This window comes from Hirundo rustica, chromosome 2, assembly GCF_015227805.2.
Source record: "Hirundo rustica isolate bHirRus1 chromosome 2, bHirRus1.pri.v3, whole genome shotgun sequence".
NCBI lineage: Eukaryota > Metazoa > Chordata > Aves > Passeriformes > Hirundinidae > Hirundo > Hirundo rustica.
The window spans coordinates 118,510,593-118,534,738 of record NC_053451.1 but is presented as its reverse complement, the minus strand read 5'-3'; the positions used below and the strand labels follow the sequence as shown (position 1 = coordinate 118,534,738).

Sequence of the window (24,146 nt, the reverse complement as noted above, 5' to 3'; positions counted from 1 at the left end):
AGGAGGAGCCCGGCATTCCCGGCTGGATCACACCCGGCATTCCCGGCTGGATCACACCTGGCCCGGGAACAGCAGCACAGCCCGTGGGCACGGGATTGCCAGAGGAGGAGCCCGGCATTCCCGGCTGGATCACACCTGGCCCGGGAACAGCAGCACAGCCCGTGTGCACGGGATTGCCAGAGGAGGAGCCCGGCATTCCCGGCTGGATCACACCTGGCCTGGGAACAGCAGCACAGCCCGTGTGCACGGGATTGCCAGAGGAGCCCCGGAGCCATCCCAGCACCACGGGAGCTGCAGAGGGAAACTGCACCCTGCTGCAGGATCCCTGCTGCCAGAACCACATCTGTCACTGCAGGAGGCTGGGCTGGGCTGGGAGCAGCGCCCTGAGCAGCAGCGTGTCGGCTGCGCTCTCACCCGGGCAGGGCTCGCTTTTGGTTTGGTCGCTTTTTTCTACTACTGCATTTTGATTTTTAATATTCCTAGTCAAGAACTGTTATTCCTATTCCTATCTCTTTTCCTGAAAAGCCCCTTAATTTCAAAATTCTAATAACTCCAAGGGAGGGGGTTTTACATTCTCCATCCCAAGGGAAGCTCCGGCTTTCCCTGGCAGACACCCGGCGTTCCAAACCTGGCTTTTCATCTGGCACCTGCAGTCATCCACGTGTGATCGGGACACGCAAAGCAATCACATGGAGACGAGAGATTTCGCAGGGCAGAGTTGTTCCTCCGAGAGAGCCCAAGGCTGAGCCAAGGCCAGAGCCCCTCTGCCTGTTTATTTCTTACTTTTTATACATTTGTGGGTCTGGCTGTGGATTGGCTTCTGGAGTTATCACCTCCCAGCCGAATGGCCAGACCAGCTGTCAGTTACAATTGTTTTCAGGTTAGAAATATGCAAACAAAGGACAGAGAATGAAAAACGAAGGATTTGTTTGTGTTACATCTGTGGGGAAAAGGTAGAAAACTGCTCCTAATACTGTACAGTAGCTAAAAAGTCTGACTCCATTTCATGAACAATCAAAAGGCTTTAAAAAACTCAGAAAAACCAGGGTGACAATCCATGCCCCAGAGAAGTTTCTCCTTTATACACCAGACCTGCCTGATGTGTTTGCGAGCATCACCTCCCCAGAGGAAACGTGTGCACAGGCATCTTTTTTCTCATTTACCCGGTAGGACTCATAAACTGAATATAAACTTATTTCACAAGTTTACGTACAGTTTATATTCAGTTTATGAGTCCTACCGGGTTAATTATTAACAATTCATTGTTCATGGAGGAGGCCTGGCTGGAATATGCAGTTATTTTACTTCTGCCTGGAAATCCGCTTCTTATCTAGACAGAATGATACTGCACAAGGATGTCATACACAGCCACGTTTTCCGTTTTAAAAGAAGCAGCGAGGGCGTTAGGGTGGGGATTAAAAACATTTTATCCCTGGCAGAGTGCTCAGGCCTTGGGCTGAGCTGCCCAGGGAGGTTTGCAGTCACTGTCTGTGGCAGTGCTCAGGAGCAGTCTGGATGTGGCCCTTGGGGACAGGGTTTGGGTGATGCTGGTGGCACTGGGCTGGCACTGGGTGATCCTGAGGGATTCTTCCCACCCCGGTGATTCCATGAAATAAAAGCAGGAGGCACCTGCACATCCAGCAAATATCCAGGGTGCCACAACTCACAGTTCATCTGCTCCCAGACTCAGCACCTCGAGGGCTGTGAGGAGTCTCCAGGATGGTCCCTCCCAGCCAAAGGTCAGGTTCCTGCAGAGCCAAAGAGGTGAGATGGAGTTAAGCTGAGCTTTAGGGTGACAGTCTGGATGTGACCCTTGGGGACAGGGTTTGGGTGATGCTGGTGGCACTGGGGTGGCACTGGGTGATCCTGAGGGGCTCCTCCAGCCTTGATTCTGGGGTTCTGTGATCCTGACAGGGGATTCTCAGCCTTTCCCCAGCCAGGCAGCTCCCAGCCCTGCTCATTTCCCGTCTGCTCAAACACTCCTGTGAGGCACAAAGCTTGACCCAATCCCAAACTCAACAGCAGCAGTCTTTGACTGACAGGGAGAGCAGCAGAAATCTTTGTGCCACACCCTGTTGTGGTGGTTTCAGGCAGATTTTGGGAGAAACCCTCCCACGGGCCCCCCTCCCCTCCTCCAACCGGTTCGGGAAAAAAGATTTCCTCAGAGAGAAGTGGAAAAAACCTGTTTATTAAACAGGCAAAGCACTCCCAGCACAATACCCGATGACAAGAGCTTTGTGCTGCTTATGGAGGGATAACAAACTTAAAGAAAATCTCCTCGAGGGTCGTCACTGTGCTCCACCGCTCCGTCTCCGCTGACGCTGGGAGAAAAGGAGATGTGCAGGGCTGGTCTTGGTGGGGTGGGTCCCCTGTGGAGGCCCCCGGTGCTTCCCCAGGTCCTTAGTCCGGAGAGGTTGGAACAGTTCCGAGGAGAGGGCAAAAAAAGCAAAAAGGAAGGAAAAAAAGGACAAAAAAAGAAAAAGAAAAAAAAAGGCAAAAAGCTTCAGCTATTCTACAGCGTCTAACTACGCTAGCACTAAACTAACTAACTGCCGGGGAAAAAAACAACAGAGCTTCTTTCGTCTTGCCGTGTTCCAGCTCCCCCGCTTCAAGGTCACTCCGATGAGCAGAGTTTTCCTGGGGAAAAACAAACGGCGCTTGCCCTCCCCCCTGCACCCAACAGACGACTGGGGATACACAGTCACCCCAGGACACCTGTCCAGAGCCCAACAGCTTTTGGAGGCTGAAAGTCAATCCCACTGGAAATTAAAGTTCTCCACCCCTTCTGCACCTTTCTCTACTCCTTCTCTACCATTCCAAGCCCCTTTCCCCACAGCCATTTAATAATCTCATTTGTTTCACTGAGACTACTCCTGTGAGTAAGACCAAGGATATAAAGGCTTTCAGGGCTACAGAAACACTGAAATTCTGAAATTCCATCAACTTCATTCAGCCTTCATGGGCTGGTTCATGTGCATTCCATGTTAGTCTGTCAAATCCTGAGGAAAAAACTTCCCAGACTGGAAATCCACCAGCTTTTCAGAAGTTTACAAAAGGGAAAAGATAAATAAAACCCCCTGAGGTCCAGTCTTCACACTGATGCCTTGAGAAGGCTGAACAGAGACTGGACAGAGCTGGAGAATAAAGTAGATATTTATTAAAAGGCCTTTAAGGATTCACCTTGGGCAGGACAAGAGCCTGGGCAGGGCTGCACCCAAGGTGGGACCAAAATGGGCACAAAATGGACACAAAATGGACACAAAATGGGCACAAAATGGACACAAAATGGACACAGAACAGACCCAAAATGGACACAAAATGGTCACAAAATGGACACAAAATGGACACAGAATGGACCCAAAATGGACACAGAATGGTCACAAAATGGTCACAAAATGGGCACAGAATGGACACAAAATGGTCACAAAATGGACACAAAATGGACACAAAATGGACACAAAATGGACCCAAAATGGACACAGAATGGTCACAAAATGGTCACAAAATGGGCACAGAATGGACACAAAATTGTCACAAAATGGACACAAAATGGAGCCCCAGTCACGAGGTCTCACACTTTGATAAGTTTGGGTCCATTTGCACCTTGGGGTTTCATTGTCCAGTTCCAGCTCCAGGTTCTGCAGTCCCATCCTTCTTGTTTTCTCCCCTCAGCCACCGTTGTTTGTGCTTTTGGGCTGAACACTTGTCCCAGTTGTCCTTGGTGTGCAGCAGGAACAGGATTTGTTTTGTGTGGCTGCTGTGTGCAGAGAGCTGAGTGAGCCTGAGTGTGAGCTCAGAGCTGCACCTGGGCAGCACAGAACATGGAACACAGCAAAGAGAAAACCGAAGGCATCAACATTTCCCCCAAACCAAGGCAGCTGGGATTTTCCAGCATCCTCCTCCCAAAGGACTCTTGTGGAACAAAATAAATCCAGCTGCTCCCACACCTCTGCGGTATCGTTTTGCTATTTCTGAGTTACACCTCGGTGAGGAGACAGAGCGAAGCAGGAGAGATATAAATTATTATTTCATCTGGTGCGTGCACTGAGAACAAGTTGCCATCCATATTGATTAACCCGTGGGGATTTAAAGCCACAGGCTGTGAAATCCCAGCTGATGCAGGACCTGCTTTGGGTAACACTGATTGCATGTTCCTGCGTTTATATTTGTCTGAAACCCCGGGAAACCGCTGCTGCACCCAGGGAATAATGTGTTGTCATAGACAGGACTGTGCTGCTCCTGCAGCTCGTTACCAGCTGCTAAGCAATGATTAAAGTTACCCTAAAACTCAATAACGTGAGGAAAGAAAACAGACAAGGTATGAGTTTTTAGCAGCCACAAAAAGCATTTGATGGTCTTTTAGCTCAGCGCTGGTTTTTAACGAATATAAATCACCAGAGATTCTGCACCCCTGACTGTAAAACCTGTTGGCTGCCACAAATTCACACAAAATTTGGGTTAAAGAGTCATGGAACCACAGAAATGTGGAATGGTTTGGGTTGGAGGTGTGAAAAATCAAAGTTCACTCTTAGAATATTTCGCAGAAGTTTAATAAGGGAATAAAACAAGGAAAATGTCCAGCGCTGGGGTGTCCCAGGCTACGGGCCAATGGATTCCCAGAACATTAAGACAGTGTTATCTATATACTGTTACTTTACTGAGGTACACACATATTCATAAGTTTTATGCGTAAATCAGACATTCTTGGCAGCTTTTGATGTTGTAGGAACTTTCTTTTGTTTTGGTTTTCCACTCTGATTTATCCACACCACATCCTGCAAATCGGGTCAAAAAATTTCATTCCTTCTTGCGGCTTCGTGTTGGTGTTTCCCACTTCCCTGATAACGAGGAGTTAACAAGTTCTTTTTTAGTTCCCCTCCGGCGCTCTGGTTTGGGTCAGCCTTATCTTATCACTTCGAGGGGTCAGTCAGAGGATGTGGGAAAAACCTGATTGCTTTATCCAGTTCTCTACGTTACATACAAGTATTTAACTGTTCGTATTTTGCCAAGGCCTGCAGTACAATACATTCATCACATCATTATTTCTATAAGCTATAAGGTGTATACATAGATATAATATGCAATATACTATATACTATATATAAGAGATAATATATAAGATATATGAGATAACATATAGATTCTAGATTCTAGATTCTAGATTACACATTACACATTACATATTACATACGACATACTATAGACTATATATGATATAGTATAGATTATATAGTCAATACTATATTATATAGATTATATATGCTATATTATATATGATAATTATTGTATAGAACAATAATTATATAGAATATATGACATTATATATAACATATAACATATAACATAATATATAATATATAATGTTATCTCTTACCTCTTATCACTTATCTCTTGTCTATTGTCTATTGTATATTGTATATTATAAGAGAGAAGAGATAACCGTATATATTATATATTATATACTATGTTATATGATATATATAAAATATTGTGTTATATATAATAAGCACACTATATATTATATAGAATATTTTATATAGAATATGTTATATAGAATGAGTTATATAAAAGATAACATATAATATATAGAAGAGCTAAGAGAAACATATAGTATATCGTATATCGTATGTCGTATATCGTATATCGTATATTGTATAGAATATAGATTATAGATTATAGATTATAGATTGTGGATGATATATTGTATATTATAGATTATATATCATATATAACATATCATATAAAATATATAGTATATAGTATGTTATATGTTATACGTTATATGTTATATCTATTTTACCTATTATAACATATTCCACTATTTCCATGGGCTACACGGCGCGTACTTAAAATGAGAAATCAGGTTATATCAGCAAGCAGCAAGGAGGAGTTGCAAATTGCACTATATTTGAATATTTACCATCAATAACCACGTGTGAAAACCAACACACCAACGCAAGAGCCAATACTGTGGGGTCATTTCTGACAGAGGGAACCCAGTGATGGTTGAATCCCACTGTGCCCAGTGTCCAACCTGGCACTGCCAGGGATCCAGGGGCAGCCACGGCTGCTCTGGGCACCCTGTGCCAGCGCCTCAGCACCCTCACAGGGAACAACTCCTGCCCCTGCAAAGGGATTTGGAACCACCGTGCCCAAACCAAAAGGGCTTTCACCCCAAAGAAAGGTCTCACCACCAGCACAGAGACCAGAAACTTGCCTGGGTGTCAGAATCGGAGCCAGAGGTGACCAAAAGTGACAGCAATGAGTCACTCACTGCGGAAAGGGCACGGAGCTGCGGGCTCCGGCTCCGGGGAAATACCCCCAAAGAAAGGAGTCAAAGCACAACCCACCGCTGGCCCCCAACAGCAGGGCACAGCGCAGCACACAGGAAGGCCGTGCGTTGAGAATAATAGGAATTTAAAATTGAATTACTGGCTTTTATTTCGAGTGCGCTGATCCACGGCATACCGTAAAGTCTAATAAACTCCGTTTAATAAACTCGGCTCAGACGGAACTCAGTCTTCCAAAGGGGTTGATGAAAACCTGCCAGCACAAAGGGCATAAATCGGCGTATATTGAATTTTAACACAAGTATTTCCCACCAGCCTTCCCGGTGGCTTTTCCAGTAGTTTTTCCTAGAGAAACAGCATCACCTTCAGGCCAGAAAAAAGAGACACATTCCAGTTTTTTTAACTGGGAAAGTTTAAAGAAACACTTCTCAAAAAAAATCTGCACATTTTTTATTTCTTTCTGATAGAAGATTGTGAAACATGAACATGCCAAAAAAAAAGAAAAAAGAAAAAAGACTGTACACAAATTAAAAAAAAAAAAAAATACAGGGAAGGAGCAGTGTCTCCTAGTTTTGGACGCACAGAAGTTTCAGAAGAACTCACGCCAAAATATAACTACGTATTTTTTAATCACTATTTCTTTGCAGAGGGCCAGCTTTACCAACTACTGTGCAATTCTTCTGCGGGCTGAAATCCCCAGCGGCAGCAACGCGGTCACAGGGCCCGTGAGGGATGTGAGCAGCAGAAAACAGGATGTGTCAGGCTGGGCAAGGAGCCGTTCTCAGCAGAAACCAGATCTCTGCTCCAAATTCAGACATAAAACACTAAAGCGCAGAAGGAAATAAATGCTTTCTGCCTAGAGAAGGAGCACACCCTCTCTGCTGAGAACAGAGCGAAGGGGTGCGGGCTGCCCGCCCATGGCAGGGGCTGCAATGAGCTGAGCTTTGGGGTCATCCCAACCAGAACAATTAAACGATTGGTTGGTTTTAAATCAGATTTGATTGCCTGCACCAGGGAAATCGCAGTGAACTCTCCAGGTCGTTTTCTGTGACTTTGTTTTGCAACGAGAGCAACTGAGAAACAGAGACGAGAGGCTGTGGTGAACAGGAAATTCTGCATTTCAGCTGTTTCCTCAAACACCTCCCCCCCTGCCCAGAGCAGCTCTGCATGGGACATCCCTGAGAGAGAGCTGTGGCGTTTTTATCTTCTTTTCTTCTGTTACAGCCGTGATTAAATGTTCGAGAGACGTTTTGTGTTTGGACTCAGATGTTTATTAATTCGTATGTGTGTTACGGTCTCACAAGCTGTGAGTTCTGGATAATGAAGTAGAAAATGGCTCTGGCTCTGGCTCTCTACAAGGCCTTTTAAGGATAAATTGTCCAATTATGAAATGACACCTAAATTATTTTGACTTTTAACCCAATAACCAACCACCCCTGGCCCGCAATGGGGACTTTTCCACCCAATTCCAAAATCCCACCCAGCCCATGGAGAAGAAGGTGAAAAAGAAGGACTCAGCCTCTGCCCTAAATCCTCCACCTTGCTTTCTCTCTATTCCTGTGTTCTAAACCCTTCAGCTCTGAGTTTTGCCCCCTGTGCTGTCACACACTTCTATCCCAGCTGCACAGCCACAATCCCAGTGCTGTCACTCCATTTTGGGAGCTGTTCCACGGCCTCAGGTCAGTGCAGTGTTTGCTGGGGGCTCGGTGCCTGGCAGCACAGGAACTCTGCAATTCCCAGTGCCCAGGGCTCCAGCCGCAGAGACTGACCCACCAGGGACAGCAGAGCATGGGGGCTGCAATGGATAAACTCAAGGAATGGTTTTGGGGGGAATGAGTCCTAAAGGGGCTCCAGGAGAGCTGCAGAGGGACTGGGGACAAGGGACAGAGGGACAGGACACAGGGAATGGCTCCCAGTGCCAGAGGGCAGGGCTGGGTGGGAGATTGGGAATCAGGAATTGTTCCCTGGAAGGGTGCTGAGGCCCTGGCACAGGGTGCCCAGTGAATCAGACACTCACAGAATATCCTGAGCTGTAGGCACCCACAGGGATCACGGATCCAGCCCCTGTCCCTGCCCAGACCCCCAACAATCCCAGCCCGGGCATCCCTGGCAGCGCTGTCCAAAGGCTCCTGGAGCTCTGGCAGCCTCGGGGCCGTGCCCATTCCCTGGGGAGCCTGGGCAGTGCCAGCACCCTCTGGGGAAGAACCTTTCCCTCCAATCCCAGCTCCATCCCTGCTGTGCCAGCTGCAGGCGCTCCCTGGGCGCTGTCCCTGTGCCAGGAGCAGAGCCCGGAGCTGTCCCTGCGCTGCCCCTCGGGAGGAGCTGCAGCCCCGGGCAGCTCTGACCTCAGCCTCCTCCGGCCTCAAGTGACCCAGTGACCTCGTGGGGCCCCTCCAGACCCTTCCCCATCCCCGTGTCCCTGCTCTGGGCACTTCCCAACAGCTTCTGATCTTTTATTGAGACACCCAGAGCTGCCCCGGCGCAGAGCAGAGCGGGACAGTCCCTTCCCTCTGGCCAGAGATGGTGGCCCTGGTTGAATCATGATTTTAAAGAGTTAAGATTTCAGCTAAGGGTTAGAAGCAATTTATATCGATCAAGATGTAAGTTAGATTAGTAAATGGTAGGTTAATGATTATTAGATGCCCAAGCTAGAGCTAACTTTTATATTTTGAGTATGTTTATAGAAGAAAGTGGAGTAAGTGAACGACATAAGAACAGACTGAAACCAGTAATAACAACAGCCAGCACCTGGACTTCGTGTCAATCAATCACGAAGCAGGGGACCTTGGACAGTGCCAGAGGGTCACAGAGACCTGATGAAGACTCTCCTGACTTCATCCTTCAAGACCACTGACCCAATTCGAGACCCCCGACCCAATTCAAGAGACGAACTGCGCACACGTGAAGGACCGATAGCCTCATTTTAGTACAGAGCGGGGATGGGAGGTGCTGGGGTTATGCATATGCATTGTATGGGGTTATGCATATGTATTGTATGTAAGAGCTTGGAAAATAAATAGAGAGCAAAGAGCCTTGTTCGGGGCAGCCACGCCTTACGGAGATGACTCCCGTGCCGCCCGCCGGTGAATAAACATACCACTGAATAACTTTAATTCGTTACAGGGTCTTTGTCCGTGATTATATCGGTTTTTAATGACCCCTGGTGTCCCCAGGACAGGGATGTTTCTCCCGGCTCCAGGGCACGGCTGACTCAGCTCCAGCCTCCCACGGACCCGGACCCCCAGGGTCCCCTGGCACTGCAGGAACTGTGGCTGCCCCTGGATCCCTGGCAGTGCCCAAGGCCAGGTTGGACACTGGGGTTGGAGCAGCCTGGGACAGTGGGAGGTGTCCCTGCCATGGCACGGGTGGGAATGGGTGGGCTCCAGCCCAAACCTTCTCCGAGTCTGATGATATAAACGAGGCAGGGCCTCAGCCACCGCTGCCGCAGCTTCCTCACACAGCGAACACCGCAGAGCCGGTGGTGGAGCGGGCCCAGACGAGTGACAGAAACCGAAATAAAGGCACAAAACCATCCTTGCCGCGAATGCGGGCAGAGCGCGGCGCCCGCACGGGACCGGCACCACAGCGCCACCAACATGGCGCCGGTGGGCGGGGCCTAGCGGGAAGGGGCGTGTCCCGAGGGGAAATGGGCGGGGCTCTGGTGGGTGGAGGCGTGGCCTGAGCCGCTGGTTTGCCGCTATAGGGGCGTGGTCTAGAGAAGGGGCGTGGTCATCCCGCCCCGGCCCCACCTCGGCCCCGCCATTTCCCGCTGGTCGCCGTCGGGGGCGGCAGCGCTGGGGGCTTGCGGGGGCCGTGGCCATTGCTAAGGAGCGATAAGAAGCGATGAGGGGCGATGAGCAGCCGGAGCGGAGCCCGTGGGGATCCCCCGCCGCCAGGTACGGTGGAGGGCGGGGCTGTGTGCGGTGCCCTGCGCTGACAGTGCTGCGGTTCCCTGAGGCGGAGCGGGGCCGCGCTCGCTGGGCCGGCTGAGGGGAGCGGTCTGGGCCGCTGCCCGGCTGCTCCAGCTGCGCTCGCTCCCGGGGATTCCTGAAGGGCCCCGCGGCTCCCGGGAGCGCTTTGCTGGCGCCTGGCCCGTGTGGTGGCCCCTGAACCACACACGGAGCCGCAAAACCCCGCCGGGATCGCCTTTGGCAGCGTGCCGCTCGCTGAACTGAGCGCGGCCTGGGAGGTGCCTGGGGATGGGTTTGATGCGGGAATCGCGTCAAGGCCTGGTCTTTGTGAGGAGCACGGGCTGCCCTGGGCTCTCGCAGCGCCCCTGGTGTGGTTTGCTGTGTCCTCCAGGCTGGGGCGTCCCCGAGTGTCCCACTCTGCTCCCTCCACGGGCACATCCCCAAATCCCTGATTCTGGCAAATCCCTCCCAGCCCAGGCAGTCCCAGCTGTGCCCCGTGCCCACCTTGTCCCCAGCCCAGAGCACTGAGTGCCACCTCCAGGTGCCACCTCCAGGGATGGGCACTGCAGAGCTCCCTGGGCAGCCCCTGCCAAGGCCTGAGCCCCCTTTCCGTGGGGAAATTCCTGCTGCTGTCCGAGCTGAGCCTCCCCTGGCCCAGGCTGGGGCTGTGTCCTCCCCAGCACTGTGGCAGCCCATGGGAAAAGGGCTGCTGGTAATGGCATTGAGTTATTGAGGTTACGTGCTTTCCATAGCCTTGGAAGGAGCTTATCCAAAGTCTGCCAGCAGCCAAGTGTGGGAGTAATGCTACAGCCACAACGTGGTTCCCTGGCTCAGGGATTGTACAGAGCTCCAGGGGTGTCAGGGTGCTTCCAGACTCTCAGTGGTGCCAGTGACAGCACAAGCAGCAGCGGCCAGGAACTAAAACACAACAATTGCAGCCCAGCCTGAGGAAGAACTTCCTTCCATGGAGGGGCAGAGCCCTGGAACAGCTGCCCAGGGAGGGGCTGGAGTCTCCCTCTCTGGAGACATCCCCAACCCCCCGGACACATTCCTGTGTCACTGCTGCAGGTGGCCCTGCCTGGGCAGGGGGCTGCGCTGGGGACATCCTGAGGTCCCTGTGCAGGTTTAGAATGTTCTTCTGCAGCCTTTCCTGCTGTCCGCCAGTCTCTCTGCCTCTCTCTCAGTGAGAACTGTCATAAGCTTGTTTATGTAAGTAAATAGATCATCTGCCTGTTTCACAGAATTGGGGGCATTTTCTGATGAACTCAGGAAGAGCTTTTCTGAAGTACAAGCCACTGACTTTCAAAACCTCAAAGCTTTTTGTTTTCTGATTGGAAGCAAATGTAACTCCGTCCAACCTGAACCTGAGAGCCACTAAATGATCCCAGGGCTGGAGGCCCTCTGCTCTGGAGCCAGGCTGGGAGAGCTGGGGGTGCTCACCTGGAGAGGAGAAGCTCCAGGGAGAGCCCAGAGCACCTAAAGGGGCTCCAGGAGAGCTGCAGAGGGGCTGGGGACAAGGGACAGAGGGACAGGACACAGGGAATGGCTCCCAGTGCCAGAGGGCAGGGCTGGATGGGAGACTGGGAATCAGGAATTGTTCCCTGGCAGGGTGCTGAGGCCCTGGCACAGGGTGCCCAGAGCAGCTGTGGCTGCCCCTGGATCCCTGGCAGTGCCCAAGGCCAGGTTGGACACTGGGGCTGGGAGCAGCCTGGGACAGTGGGAGGTGTCCCTGCCATGGCAGGAGTGGCACTGGGTGGGATTTCAGGTCCGTCCAACCCAAACCTTGTGTGGTTCCATGAAGTGCAGCTGTGGGTGCTGTGCAGGGCTCACCCTGGGGCTCCAGCAGCTCCCCAGGGATCTCCCCCAGGGTCTGGGGGCTGCTCTCACTGCTCTTTCCACGGCTTTCCTGCAGGGATTACTGAAGAGGATGAGTAACAAAAGCTCATCAGAGCTCTGACAGAAATGGGTTTTCCCCTGAAATCTCCCTGGCAGTGATAGATCTGCAGAGGACATCCAGCTTTAGACAGCTGTGGAAGCCTGGAGATGAACACCTTTTATCACGTTTTCTCAAACATTCTGAGGTGCTGAACAGATAACCTGGCTTTGGATATGCATTATGGAGGAGACTCTGTTGGTCAGCATCCAGAGCCACAGTGTGATTCCAGAGTGGGATTGTTGTTGTCCCTGACAGCAAGGATCCGAGGTACACAAATCCCTCTGGCCATGGGGGGCTTTGAACAGGCTGGGATTCCAGAGTGGGATTGTTGTTATCCCTGACAGCAAGGATCTGTGGTACACAAATCCCTCTGGCCAGGGAGGGCTTTGAACAGGCTGGGATTCCAGAGTGGGATTCCAGAGTGGGGTTGTTGTTATCCCTGACAGCAAATATCCGTGGTACACAGATCCCTCTGGCCATGGGGGGCTTTGAACAGCCTGGGATTCCAGAGTGGGATTCCAGAGTGGGATTGTTGTTATCCCTGACAGCAAATAAATGAGGTACACAAATCCCTCAGGCCAGGGAGGGCTTTGAACAGCCTGGGATTCCAGAGTGGGATTGCAGAGTGGGATTGTTGTTATCCCTGACAGCAAGGATCCGAGGTACACAAATCGCTCAGGCCAGGGAGGGCTTTGAACAGGCTGGGATTCCAGAGTGGGATTCCAGAGTGGGATTGTTGTTATCCCTGGCAGCATGGACAGCAAGGATCCGAGGTACACAAATCCCTCAGGCCATGGGGGGCTTTGAACAGGCTGGGATTCCAGAGTGGGATTCCAGAGTGGGGTTGTTGTTATCCCTGACAGCAAATATCCAAGGTACACAAATCCCTCTGGCCATGGGGGGCTTTGAACAGCCTGGGATTCCAGAGTGGGATTCCAGAGTGGGATTGTTGTTATCCCTGACAGCAAATAAATGAGGTACACAAATCCCTCAGGCCAGGGAGGGCTTTGAACAGGCTGGGATTCCAGAGTGGGATTCCAGAGTGGGGTTGTTGTTATCCCTGACAGCAAATATCCGAGGTACACAAATCCCTCTGGCCATGGGGAGCTTTGAGCAGGGCCTGGCATTAACTGCAGGGGTTAACATGGGAATTTGCCAAGAGAATTCAGCGTTCCCAGGGCTTTCTTCTGAAGGGAACATTTTGAATAACCTGGAAAATCCCAGCCTGTAGGTGCAACTGCTCTTTGAAATGACTTCTGCTTGAATGAGTTAGTAGAATGAGGGGAAGAGAACATTCTCTTAGGCTGTGGAATTATCAGTTGCACAGACCCAAGTGCCTGACATTTCTCCTCTCCAGTGGCTTCCTACAGAACTCTGAGCACAGGGAGATTGACTTCTCACGTGAAGGGCTTAGTTCACCTGATTTTTAACAGATTACCTCTATCCTGTGTTTATACGTGAGTATATAGGGTTAAGCTTGAGCAGAGTGTGCTCTAGCATGATTTTAAACTGGTTCTTTTGCGGAGAAATTAATTCCAGTTGTATTTGCAAATAATGTTAAATTAAAAAGTTAACTTTTGTTAAACCTGAGGGGAAGATTCTTTAGAAATAGACATATCCTTGCCCAGCAAACTCAAAACCAGGTCCTGTGGATATTAATATTTTGGGGATGCTAAATAAAGTAAAAAATAACAGTGAAGAGACAGATTATTTTAATAGATCTTATGCATTTAAAATTTGTAACAAACTTCATAACTTCTTTATAACTAATTTTTTCCTAAGCTCCCTGCTTCTCTTTTCTCCTTGTGGAAGCATTTCTTACAACAGTTATAAATTGATTTCAAAGAAAGCCAAGCAAAGTTTGTTTTCATTGTATTAATGAAGTCGGAGTGAGTGGCATTGAATTTTTGGGTAATGTCTTAATGCAGAGTTAATATAAATAGTCATACAGTGGTTTCTGCTTTATTTGAAATGGTAAGAGCCCTCTGCATGTGGAAAAAGGAAAGTGCTTTTGCCACAAAATGTATGAAAATTGCCATAAAATGATAAGGATCAGTGTGGCCCCCCCCCAGTAACCCTTTCGGTACCACTGCCCTCCCTCAGACACTGGAGAGGGTAAAATAACTCTGTAGAGAAACCTTGGCTTAGGTAAAAGTGATTTCCTAAGGTAATTTACTGTGATGATTCGGTAAAATGTGCTTGTTTTTCATGTATTTGTAGGAACAGAAGCAAAATGTTCCTTTTGCAGGCAGAGGGGTTTGTCTGTTAATCTCCATGGGAGCCCTGATGGATGTGCCAATGCCTCTCTCTCAGCTTGGTGAGTACCTGAACCTTTGGGGGAGCTCGTTAATTCATTAATAATCCTGCTGAGTTAATGAAGTAAGAGACCATTATGGTATTGTAGAACTCTCCCTGGAGTAATTCCCAGAGTAAGGATCTCTGGATTTACCCCTGCATCCTCCTTTCTGTGCATGAACCATGGTCAGGGCTGGAGCCGGGCTGGGAGAGCTGGGGGTGCTCACCTGGAGAGGAGAAGCTCCAGGGAGAGCTCAGAGCACTTAAAGGGGCTCCAGGAGAGCTGCAGAGGGACTGGGGACAAGGGACAGAGGGACAGGACACAGGGAATGGCTCCCAGTGCCAGAGGGCAGGGCTGGATGGGAGCTTGGGAATCAGGAATTGTTCCCTGTGAGGGTGCTGAGGCCCTGGCACAGGGTGCCCAGAGCAGCTGTGGCTGCCCCTGGATCCCTGGCAGTGCCCAAGGCCAGGTTGGACACTGGGAGCAGCCTGGGACAGTGGGAGGTGTCCCTGCCATGGCAGGGGTGGGATTTAGGGTCCTTCCCAATCCAGGCCATTCCATTCCGTGATTCTGCCTCCCTGCGCGTCCAGGAACTCTCAGTTACGTGTGAGGGTTTTTATTTTTTGTTCTGATGTTTTCCAGCACTCCTGAGTTTCTGGATTAGCAGGTGAAGCAAGCACAGCTTGGCTGAGCTGTACTTGTGAGAAGGGGGTTTGTGAGGACCCTTGAATTCTGTACAAAGGGTGAGATCATCGTCCCAGAGCCCCAGATTGGTTTGGGTTGGGGCTTAAATCCCCCCCAGTGCCACCCTGCCACGGCAGGAACACCTCCCACTGTCCCAGGCTGCTCCAAACCCCAATGTCCAACCTGGCCTTGGGGTGGTAGAAGCTCCAGAGAGCCCAAGATGCTGAAGAAGATTCCCCATGCAGTTCCCAGACCATCTGGATTTTCCCAGTTGCTGGTTGTAAGCTCTTTGTTCTTGGCTGTGTCTCCTTTGTAAGAGTGTAACACAAACAGCTTTGCAACCGTTCAACTTCCTTTGCTAAACTTGTTTGTTGAAACAAAGTTCAGAGGCAGTTTGAACTCGGCCTGAAAGGAATTTGGTTTGGGTAGAGACAAATCAAATAATGCTCACTGGAATATGCCAACAATTCAGCAGACACAAATTATTACAATTCTGAGTTTGTGTTCAGATAATAATAACAATAACGACTGTTAAAATAATTGGGTTTTTTTATCCCCACTGGATGTTTTTTTCCAAATGGGTGATCTCCTACCTGGTAAGAGATCCATTGTTCTACTTTTAACTACAGTTAAACCCACTATTTGTGGATCTCCAGAAAGATTGTTTAAATTTTCTAGTTCAAGGCCCAAGTTTCTCTTTTCAGTCATGCTGACTGTGGCACATCTTGTTAACACAACGGGTCATGACAGCAGAGAGTTTTAGGGAAGATAAGGAAGGAACTTTCCATATTTTCCCATGGAATTCGTGTAAAACTGAGAAGAAATGTGTTTGGAATTAAAGCAGTGACTGCTTTGGCCAGCTGAGTGTGGGAGTCGGCGTCTGCTGAGTCAGAGGCACGACCACAAAATGCCTTAAAACATGAACAGGAAATTTCTCTTTGTCGCACTCAAAGCAGAAAGGAGGCTGAAGGGTCTTGAGAAAAAAGAAAAATATAAATTAGAGGAGTCAGAACAAAAGCTTGACGTGTTTAGAAGCACTGTGTTGAAAAGATGGGAATGATGAGAAGCTGGGTTGGTCAAGGAAAAGAATCCTGGATGCAGTGAGACCTGGGATGAACCACAGCCTCCTGGGGAGGTTTTACAGGAAGAAGTAGGAACCTCTGGAATGGCAGGACTGCCCAGGGAGGCTGTGGGTGTCCCTGGATCCCTGGCAGTGTCCAAGGCCAGGCTGGAGCAGCCTGGGGCGGTGGGAGGTGTCCCAGCCATGGCAGGGGTGGGGTTGGATCTTCTTTAAGGTCCCTCCCAACCCAAACCATTCTGGGATCTCTGAGGACGGGCCCAGCTCTAATGGAATATTTTCCCAGATCAGTTCTAAAACTCTTGGGATGGTTTGGATTGCAGTCAGAGTCCTCTGAGACGTGATTTGATGGGAGCATCTTGGGTGTTTTTGCTGCCACTGAGTCTTGAGCCTCGCAGGGAGGGAGCAGCGTAGGGAGCCAAGAACCAGCTCCTCAGAGCCCCAGGCTCATGGACACTGCTCCAGGCTCTGGGCAAGGAGGGAAGTGGAGGGAAGGTGTAGGAAGATGTTCAGGAAAGTAACAGCTCCACCGGGGAATACTGGGTTTGAGCCCAATTGTTGCAAAGGAATATTTGCAATAAAGCTCAGATCCTGTGGATACAGCGGTGCATTAATACAGAGTTTCAATTTCCAGTGTACCTCACCTTTCTGTCTGCAGCTGTTTGCAGCCTGCCTGGTAAGAGTTTTATCGTCTTTAATGTGCTTTTCTAACACATTTCATAGCTTGCACATCCTCACCAGTCATCGTTCTGGAACTTGGCGCTTTTTGGAGAGAGAACTTTCAGAAATGTAATCCGTGTGCACAGTGCCTTGCATCATTGCTGTGTCTCTTGCGTTGAGCTGTTGCTGCTTTTTTGGGAGCTGCTTTAAAAGGGTTTATTTGTTAGAACTGTTGCAAGGCTCAGAGTTGTTTGTTGGATTATTTTTTTCTTCTTTTTTTTTTTTTTTTTTTTTTTTTTGTGGTTTCTTGTTTTGGTTTTTTTTTGTTATTTTGGGGGGGGTTTTTGTTATTTTTGGGGAGATATTTTTGTTTGTTTTTCATTTTTGTTGTTGTTATTTGTTGTTATTTTTGATATTTTTTTGTGGGTTTTTGTTATTTTGGGTTTTTTTGGGGGGGGGGTGTTTGTTGTTGTTTGTTATATTTTTGTTTTGTTTTTTTTTCCTTCCTAGAAAGAATTTCGGAAGGGCTTCCATACAACCCGCGGATGGACTCCTATAACTTCCAGCACGTTTTGTCCTGGCAGGCAGAGCGTGACCCAGCAGTGCCAGCGTCCTACAACGTGCTGTACAGAGACCGCAGGCAAGTCGCACCGAAACGGGCACAAAGTTTCCTTGTGCTCTTTATTGACCTAAGGAGGAGGGAGCTCTGCAGTGCCCATCCCTGCAGGTGGCACCTGGAGGTGGCACTCAGTGCTCTGGGCTGGGGACAAGGTGGGCACGGGGCACAGCTGGCACTGCCCGGGCTGGGAGGGATTTCCCAAACCCAGGGATCCTGGGATTCTCTGAAAATCCTAATGCTGAGGTTTTCTCTGGTTTCCTTGGTTTTTTTCCTTAGTTTGTTGTTGTTTTGTTTTGGTTTTTTTTCTTTTTTTCCCCTGAGAAGTGCTCTCCTCACACAGCCGTGCCTTCTCATGTGAGAGGATCGAGCCACTTTTCTCTTTTCTGCAGGAGTCAGAACTGGATGAGTGCTGAGCAGTGTTCGGGCATTGCCCAGCTCTCCTGTGAGCTGACAGAGGAGTTCAAGGACACTTCCACTATGTATGCTGTCCTTGTTCAGGGCACTGCAGGAGCTCAGGTGCTCAATTCCTCCGTGCTGTATTTTGAGCCATTCACTCAGAGTAAGTTCTCTCTCTGCATTTCTTTTTTTTCGTAGTTTTTATTAACAGCTGATGCCTGAATTTTCTTCTGCTGCCCTTGCTGTAGGACTCCACACTGACTGGGTTTGTGTCACCGAGACACACAAAGCAGTCACACGCAGGCAAGAGATTTTCGCAGAGGTCCTTGCGATCCAGCTCCCAGCTGAGAGAAGAAGAGACCCCTTTGTTTATTTTTACTTTTTACACATTTGTGGGTCTAGCAGAAGATTGGCTTTTTGGGGTTTCCACCCCTCAGCCTCAGTGGCCAGACCAATTGTCAGTTACAATTGTTTTCAGGTTAGAAATATGCAAACAAAGGACAGAGAATGAAAACCAAAGGATTTGTTTATGTTACATCTGTGGGAAAAGGTAGAAAACTGCTCTTAATATTGTACAATAACTAAAAAGATCTGACTCCATTTAAGAAAATCAAAAGGCTCAGAAAAACCAGGGTAACGGGTTTGTGGCTATTTGTATGCAGTATTTCGTGTATCTCTTACAAAGCTTCGAGTACATAGATAAGTTTCTAAAATTTGTAGTTCTGATAAAGGAGTGAGGCTCTGGTTTATGAAATAAATACATTATAAATATAGAGCAAATACAGTTGTGCATTGACAAACAACAAGTAAAAAATCTCTCGACTGCCTAAGATACGTAACGTAAAAAACAACATTGCTTTTGTGTGTTCAAAGAGTGACTGTTGAGTTAAAAAATGCCAGGTCTGCACCAGATGTAAGGAAGAGATTGATTGTTTGTCCATCACTCTGCCCTTTTCCCTGCTGAAGATGCTTGTCTTTAGTGCCCGGGGTGGATTCACCCCTGGCTCTGCTTACAAATGAGTTTTGAGCTAACAGTGGCCAAAATCGAGGAACAGTGGAGGATAAACTGATCGTGTTTCCTCTGAACTCAGCAGTAGCAGCTGCTGTGTCCACTTCCAGAGCCAGAAATGAGGAAAAGTTGGAGGGAATGGGGAGAATGGGCACAAGGAGAACTGAAGGACTGGAGGACATCCCTGAGGAGGAGCCTGGCAGTCCCTCAGCAGCTGGTCTAGTAAAAAGGACAGCACAAGGGGCAGTGGATTTAGGCTGAAGAAGGACAGGGCTGGATGGGAGCTTGGGAATCAGGAATTGTTCCCTGTGAGGGTGCTGAGGCCCTGGCACAGGGTGCCCAGAGCAGCTGTGGCTGCCCCTGGATCCCTGGCAGTGCCCAAGGCCAGGCTGGACACTGGGGCTGGGAGCAGCCTGGGACAGTGGGAGGTGTCCCTGCCGTGGCAGGGGTGGCACTGGGTGGGATTTCAGGTCTCTCCCTACCCAAACCATTCCATGATTCTGTACTTTAACCTCAGGTAGATACAAAGTTCACATTTCTGTGAAGCTGAAGCAAAGCCTCTGTCCCCTTTCTGCTTTTTCTCTCCACCCCTTTCCCTTTAAAATCTGGCCCTGTGGGAAATGATGATTTGGCTGTGGAAGTTAAATGTTGCAAGGCCTTGTGGATTTGCAGCAGTGGCCCCTCTGGAATGTGCTGAGCCAGCTCTGTATGCATCACAGAAATGGAATTGCTACTGGATAAAGTGTGTATTTTTTTCCATCGTTTTTTGCTCTTTCTTGTTTTCCCACAGCAATTCTGGGACCACCAGAGGTGAATATCACTTCCTGTCCAAACTGCATCAACGTCACCATAAAGCTGCCAACCTCTCACTTCAGAGAGAAGGGAAAGGTGCTGTCTTTAATTGATATCTATGAAGAGCTGTATTATGATATCACACTGAAATCACTGGATGGAGAGCATAAGGTAGGGAAATGTGGGAGTTAGTCGTGCTTTGGGGGAGGAACAGAGAGGGCACGAAATGGCTCTGGTTAACAGGTTCCCAAAAACAAATACATGAATAGAAGCAAAAGAAACGGATTTCTTAGGAGTAAAGAGAGACCATGGCCAACAGAATCTGAGCTTCCTTTCACTGCAGGGGAGCAGGTCTGCAAGAGCGAGCAGGGGCTCTTTTGAGCCCATAACTGACTTCAAAACGTTGTTTTTCACGGCAGAGGCCACGGCAGAAAACCGCTGAAGAGGTGTTCAGTACTGTCATTGAAGAGTTGTATCCCAGCAGGAATTACTGCGTGTCTGTGGCGGTCACTGCATCCCTGAACAAGCATTTCATCCCCTCCCCCTGGAAATGTGCCACTGCAGACTCGGAGGCTCGACTAGGTAACGGAGCTGTGGGGCGGCAGGGGCTGCTCTGAGTGTGTAGTGCTTTCTTTTGGTGTGGGGACATTTACAGCTCAGTCCTAAAAAACAGCAGATCACAGAATCGTGGAGTGTCCTGAGCTGTAGGGAGCCACAGGGATCACGGATCCAGCCCCTGTCCCTGCCCAGACCCCCAACAATCCCAGCCCGTGCATCCCCGGCAGCGCTGTCCAAAGGCTCCTGGAGCTCTGGCAGCCTCGGGGCCGTGCCCATTCCCTGGGGAGCCTGGGCAGTGCCAGCACCCTCTGGGGAAGAACCTTTCCCTCCAATGCCAGCTCCATCCCTGCTGTGCCAGCTGCAGGCGCTCCCTGGGCGCTGTCCCTGTGCCAGGAGCAGAGATCAAAGCCTCGGTGACAGAGACAAACATTCCAAGAGAGAACCGTTGTGGCTATTTAGGAGTGAAATATAAAACCCCCACCGACTTTCGGGCAGCAAATCTCTTGGCAATCCCCTGAGCCGTACAGATCTCCACCAACTCTGCATAAAGATGGAGTCACTTCTTTTGTCATTCCTGAAGCTGAATTGAGATTTGGTCTTGTTGTGACTTTGATTTTTACAGTCCCTTCTAACCAAAATTATTGATGATTTCTAATGGCTGTAGTGACTGTGAGATCTGAAATGTGGTCATGGGACGCCTCCTCCATGTGTGTTTGTTTGGTTTTTTTCACTCCAGGGTACCACGAAGCTGCAGTGGCAGGTGCTCTCTGTGTTGCACTGATAATTGCTGCAGTGGTGAAGTGTGTGCATGCAGCGGGTTTTATTCTGCCGAGGATTTCCCTTCCTCACACCTTGGTACGTACCAGCTCTCAGATCTGCTCTTTCTGGCTGGCAGGAGGAAGTTTAACAGCTGGAATTTCCAATCCTGTGCTTGAGGCACAAGTTATGGAAGAGCACAGAACGTTTACCTCAGCCAGAGATGATCTCTGGGCTGCTGAGCTTTGCCTGATCTTCAGAGCAAACCATTTCTTGCTACTTCTGTGACAAATTACCCACGGAGAGGATCATCCACCCCTGCTCAGGGGGAATGTCCAGGAATATTCCACCCACTTCTGGTCCCCACAGGGCACAAAGCTGTGGACAGGCTGGAGTGGGCCCAGAGCAGGGCCAGGGGGTGAGCAGAGGGCTGCAGAACCTGCCCTCTGAGTTCCACTGGTTAATAATAATGAAATAGTCTCTCTCGGACTTTCTCTGTCATCAAGTGTTTTAGCACTTGAGGGAGCAGTCCAGAGCCAGCTAATTTTTTATTTTCAAGCAAAAATAACAAGATTACTTGTTTCGATCTTTTATCTTTTCTTGCTTGTTCTTTTTTTTTTTTTTTTTTTTACAGTCTGACTTCTTTCACATTTAATTCTCTAGGGTTTTTCAGCATAAATATTTTCCATTTTCTACAACCATACCCAGAGCAGATGGGTGTCACTTTTTTCTAAGGCTTTTGCCTCATGTTTCTGTCCTTTGCTTTGTCATCACTTCCACATCCCAACAATTGCTGAACACTTTACAAAGGAGGGTCTAAAGTCTATTTTATTTTTTATTGTCAACATGATTAATGCTTCAAATACTGACTAATCCTCTATAGTGCAGGGGGAGGATGGGGCTTGGGATGTTGAAATGGTGAAAACGGCTTCAAAAGATAATTTCTAAAGGACATGAAAATTGATCAGCTGTGGTAGGTAACTGCAAGAGTTGAGAGGGTGACAAGTGACCCTGGCAGGGTGGGCAGGCCCTGCATCCCTGGCAGTGTCCCAGGCCAGGTTGGACACTGGGGCTGGGAGCAGCCTGGGGCAGTGGGAGGTGTCCCTGCCGTGGCATGTGATGGTCTTTTAAAGATCCCTTCCCACTCAAACCATTCTCGGGTTCTGTGATGATCAGGAGTGGAAAAGAAGGAACAATCCTAGACACCCTGAACTGTCACTGAGACACGCAAAGCAATCACGCGTAGACGAGAAATTTCGCAGGGCAGAGAGGTTCCTCCGTGCCAGCTCAGGGCTGAGTCAGGGCGGAGAGAGAGCCTCCTTGTTTATTTCTTACTTTTTATACATTTGTGGGTCTGGCTGAAGATTGGCTTTTGGAGTTTTCACCTCTCAAGCCAACTGGCCAGACCAGCCGTCAGTTACAATTGTTTTCAGGTTAGAAATGTGCAAACAAAGGACAGAGAATTAAAAACAAAGGATTTGTTTATGTTACATCTGTGGGAAAAAGGTAGAACTGCTTTTAATATTGTACAGTAGCTAAAAGGTCTGACTCCATTTTATGAACAATCAAAAGGCTTTAAAAAACTCAGAAAAACCAGAGTAACATTGAATGCTGCAGAAAACCCCAAAACGTTGGCACAGAAGGAATCATTTCTTTGACAGCCTCATGGCCGGAGGTTATTTGGGGGTGTTTTTGATGGTTTTGTGTGTGTGCGTGTATGCAAACGTGGCTGAGCTGGTTTAATTCCTTTTACTCTTGCAGGCTTGCATCAGGAAGCTGGCCTACTCACCTTGGGTGTCAGAGTCAGAAGAAGTGGCCCCGGTGGAGATCGTCCCCAGAGAGGTGAAAAGCAAGGCCAGGGGGTGCAGAGGCAGCGCCAGTGACGACAGCGACAGCGACAGCAGCGACGGCAGTGCCCCGTGTGACCACGACTACGCCAGGCGTGGGGCGCCGGGCAGGGGCAGCGTCCCCCGGGGCTGGGGCAGCCCCGGCTCGGCGCCGCAGTACTCGGTGAGCAGCAGCTCCCAGCACAGCGGCGGCCAGGCCGGGGACGTGCCGCCCGCCGAGCCGCAGCAGCGCCCGGAGCACCCTGAAGGACGCGGGGACAGCAGCGGCGAGTCGCTGAGCCCTTTCTCTGAGGGCGGCTGTAACTCGCGGGGCGGCAGCGAGTGCTTCACCATCAACTTACACACGGTGCTGCTGGGAACCCTGGAGCAGGACGGGCACGGCGCTGCGGCTGCTCCCCCGGCCCAGGAGGATGCAGCCGGCTGGGACTGTGCTCGTGCTCTGGAAGCAAAGCTGCTGGAGGGCACGGGAAGCGTGCAGGAAGCACCTTGTTCTAATGACTTCCACGAATGGCAAAACTCCTCCTCTTCTTCCGAGGAAAGCGACGCTTCGGACTCGGACACAGAGCTCGTAACAGGGTACATGAGGAGATGAAGAAGGGAGAGCTGCTTTTACTTTATAACATAGGAACCAGTGTTGTCCGACTTTTATTTCTGGACTGAGCACACAGATCTTGTCCTTTCATTAACATCCTGTGAGCATGGGGGTGTTTGGAGAAGGATCCAAAGAGATCTCAGAGCTCCTTCCTGTGCCTAAAGGGGCTCCAAAAGAGGGGCTTTGGACAAGGGAGGAGGGACAGGACACAGGGAATGGCTTCAAACTGCCAGAGGGCAGGGTTAGATGGGAGATTGGGAATCAGGAATTGTTCCCTGGCAGGGTGCTGAGGCCCTGGCACAGGGTGCCCAGAGCAGCTGTGGCTGCCCCTGGATCCCTGGCAGTGCCCAAGGCCAGGTTGGACACTGGGGCTTGGAGCAGCCTGGGACAGTGGAAGGCTGGTCTCTCAACCAGACCGCTTTTTCTGGGTTTTTTTATTCTTTATGTCTGTCAACGTATTTTTGTGAAACCTGTGCTGCTGGCTGGATGCTGTATCTGTGCAGAGAAAGCTGATCAAGTGGAATAATGGGAGCAGAGACAGGAATACTCAGCTGACGAAAGAGCAGACCGAGGGGCATTAATACACTCTTTTGACTTTATTTTTATATATTTTTGTACAGTTAACGACTCACAATAAAATATTTTTTATGACGCTGAAAATCCCCGGTGTGAGCAGCCCTCGGTGCGTGAGGGGAAACAAGAGCCGGCGTGTGAGGGGGAAC

The 24,146-nt window shown here is 49.5% G+C and overlaps 1 protein-coding gene across 15 annotated transcripts; it reads left to right on the top strand.

Moving 5' to 3' along the window:
* The first annotated feature begins 10,045 nt into the window (after positions 1 to 10,045).
* Positions 10,046 to 24,074, top strand: IFNAR2 (interferon alpha and beta receptor subunit 2). 15 transcript variants are annotated; one of them, XM_040056970.2, is made up of 10 exons: positions 10,046 to 10,186; positions 12,114 to 12,404; positions 14,386 to 14,454; positions 16,830 to 16,871; positions 17,366 to 17,495; positions 17,864 to 18,033; positions 19,670 to 19,842; positions 20,091 to 20,253; positions 20,966 to 21,084; positions 22,747 to 24,074. In XM_040056970.2, exons 2-10 carry the CDS (start codon positions 12,311 to 12,313, stop codon positions 23,422 to 23,424), a joined length of 1,638 nt encoding a protein of 545 aa, XP_039912904.1. In that variant the 5' UTR covers positions 10,046 to 10,186; positions 12,114 to 12,310; the 3' UTR covers positions 23,425 to 24,074. The 15 variants fall into 15 exon arrangements, with proteins under 15 accessions (XP_039912904.1, XP_039912906.1, XP_039912907.1 ...); XM_040056972.2 differs by having other exon boundaries at positions 14,358 to 14,454; XM_040056973.2 differs by lacking the exon at positions 12,114 to 12,404 and having other exon boundaries at positions 14,358 to 14,454.
* The last annotated feature ends 72 nt before the right edge of the window (positions 24,075 to 24,146 follow it).

What these genes read in the sequence shown, in the direction of transcription:
- IFNAR2 (XM_040056970.2), top strand. Translation starts at nt 12,311, where the DNA reads ATGCATTATGGAGGAGACTCTGTTGGTCAGCATCCAGAGCCACAGTGT. An exon ending in CACTGGATGGAGAGCATAAG is followed by an intron (nt 19,843 to 20,090) that starts GTAGGGAAATGT and finishes TTTTCACGGCAG; the next exon opens with AGGCCACGGCAGAAAACCGC. An exon ending in TTTCCCTTCCTCACACCTTG is followed by an intron (nt 21,085 to 22,746) that starts GTACGTACCAGC and finishes TTACTCTTGCAG; the next exon opens with GCTTGCATCAGGAAGCTGGC.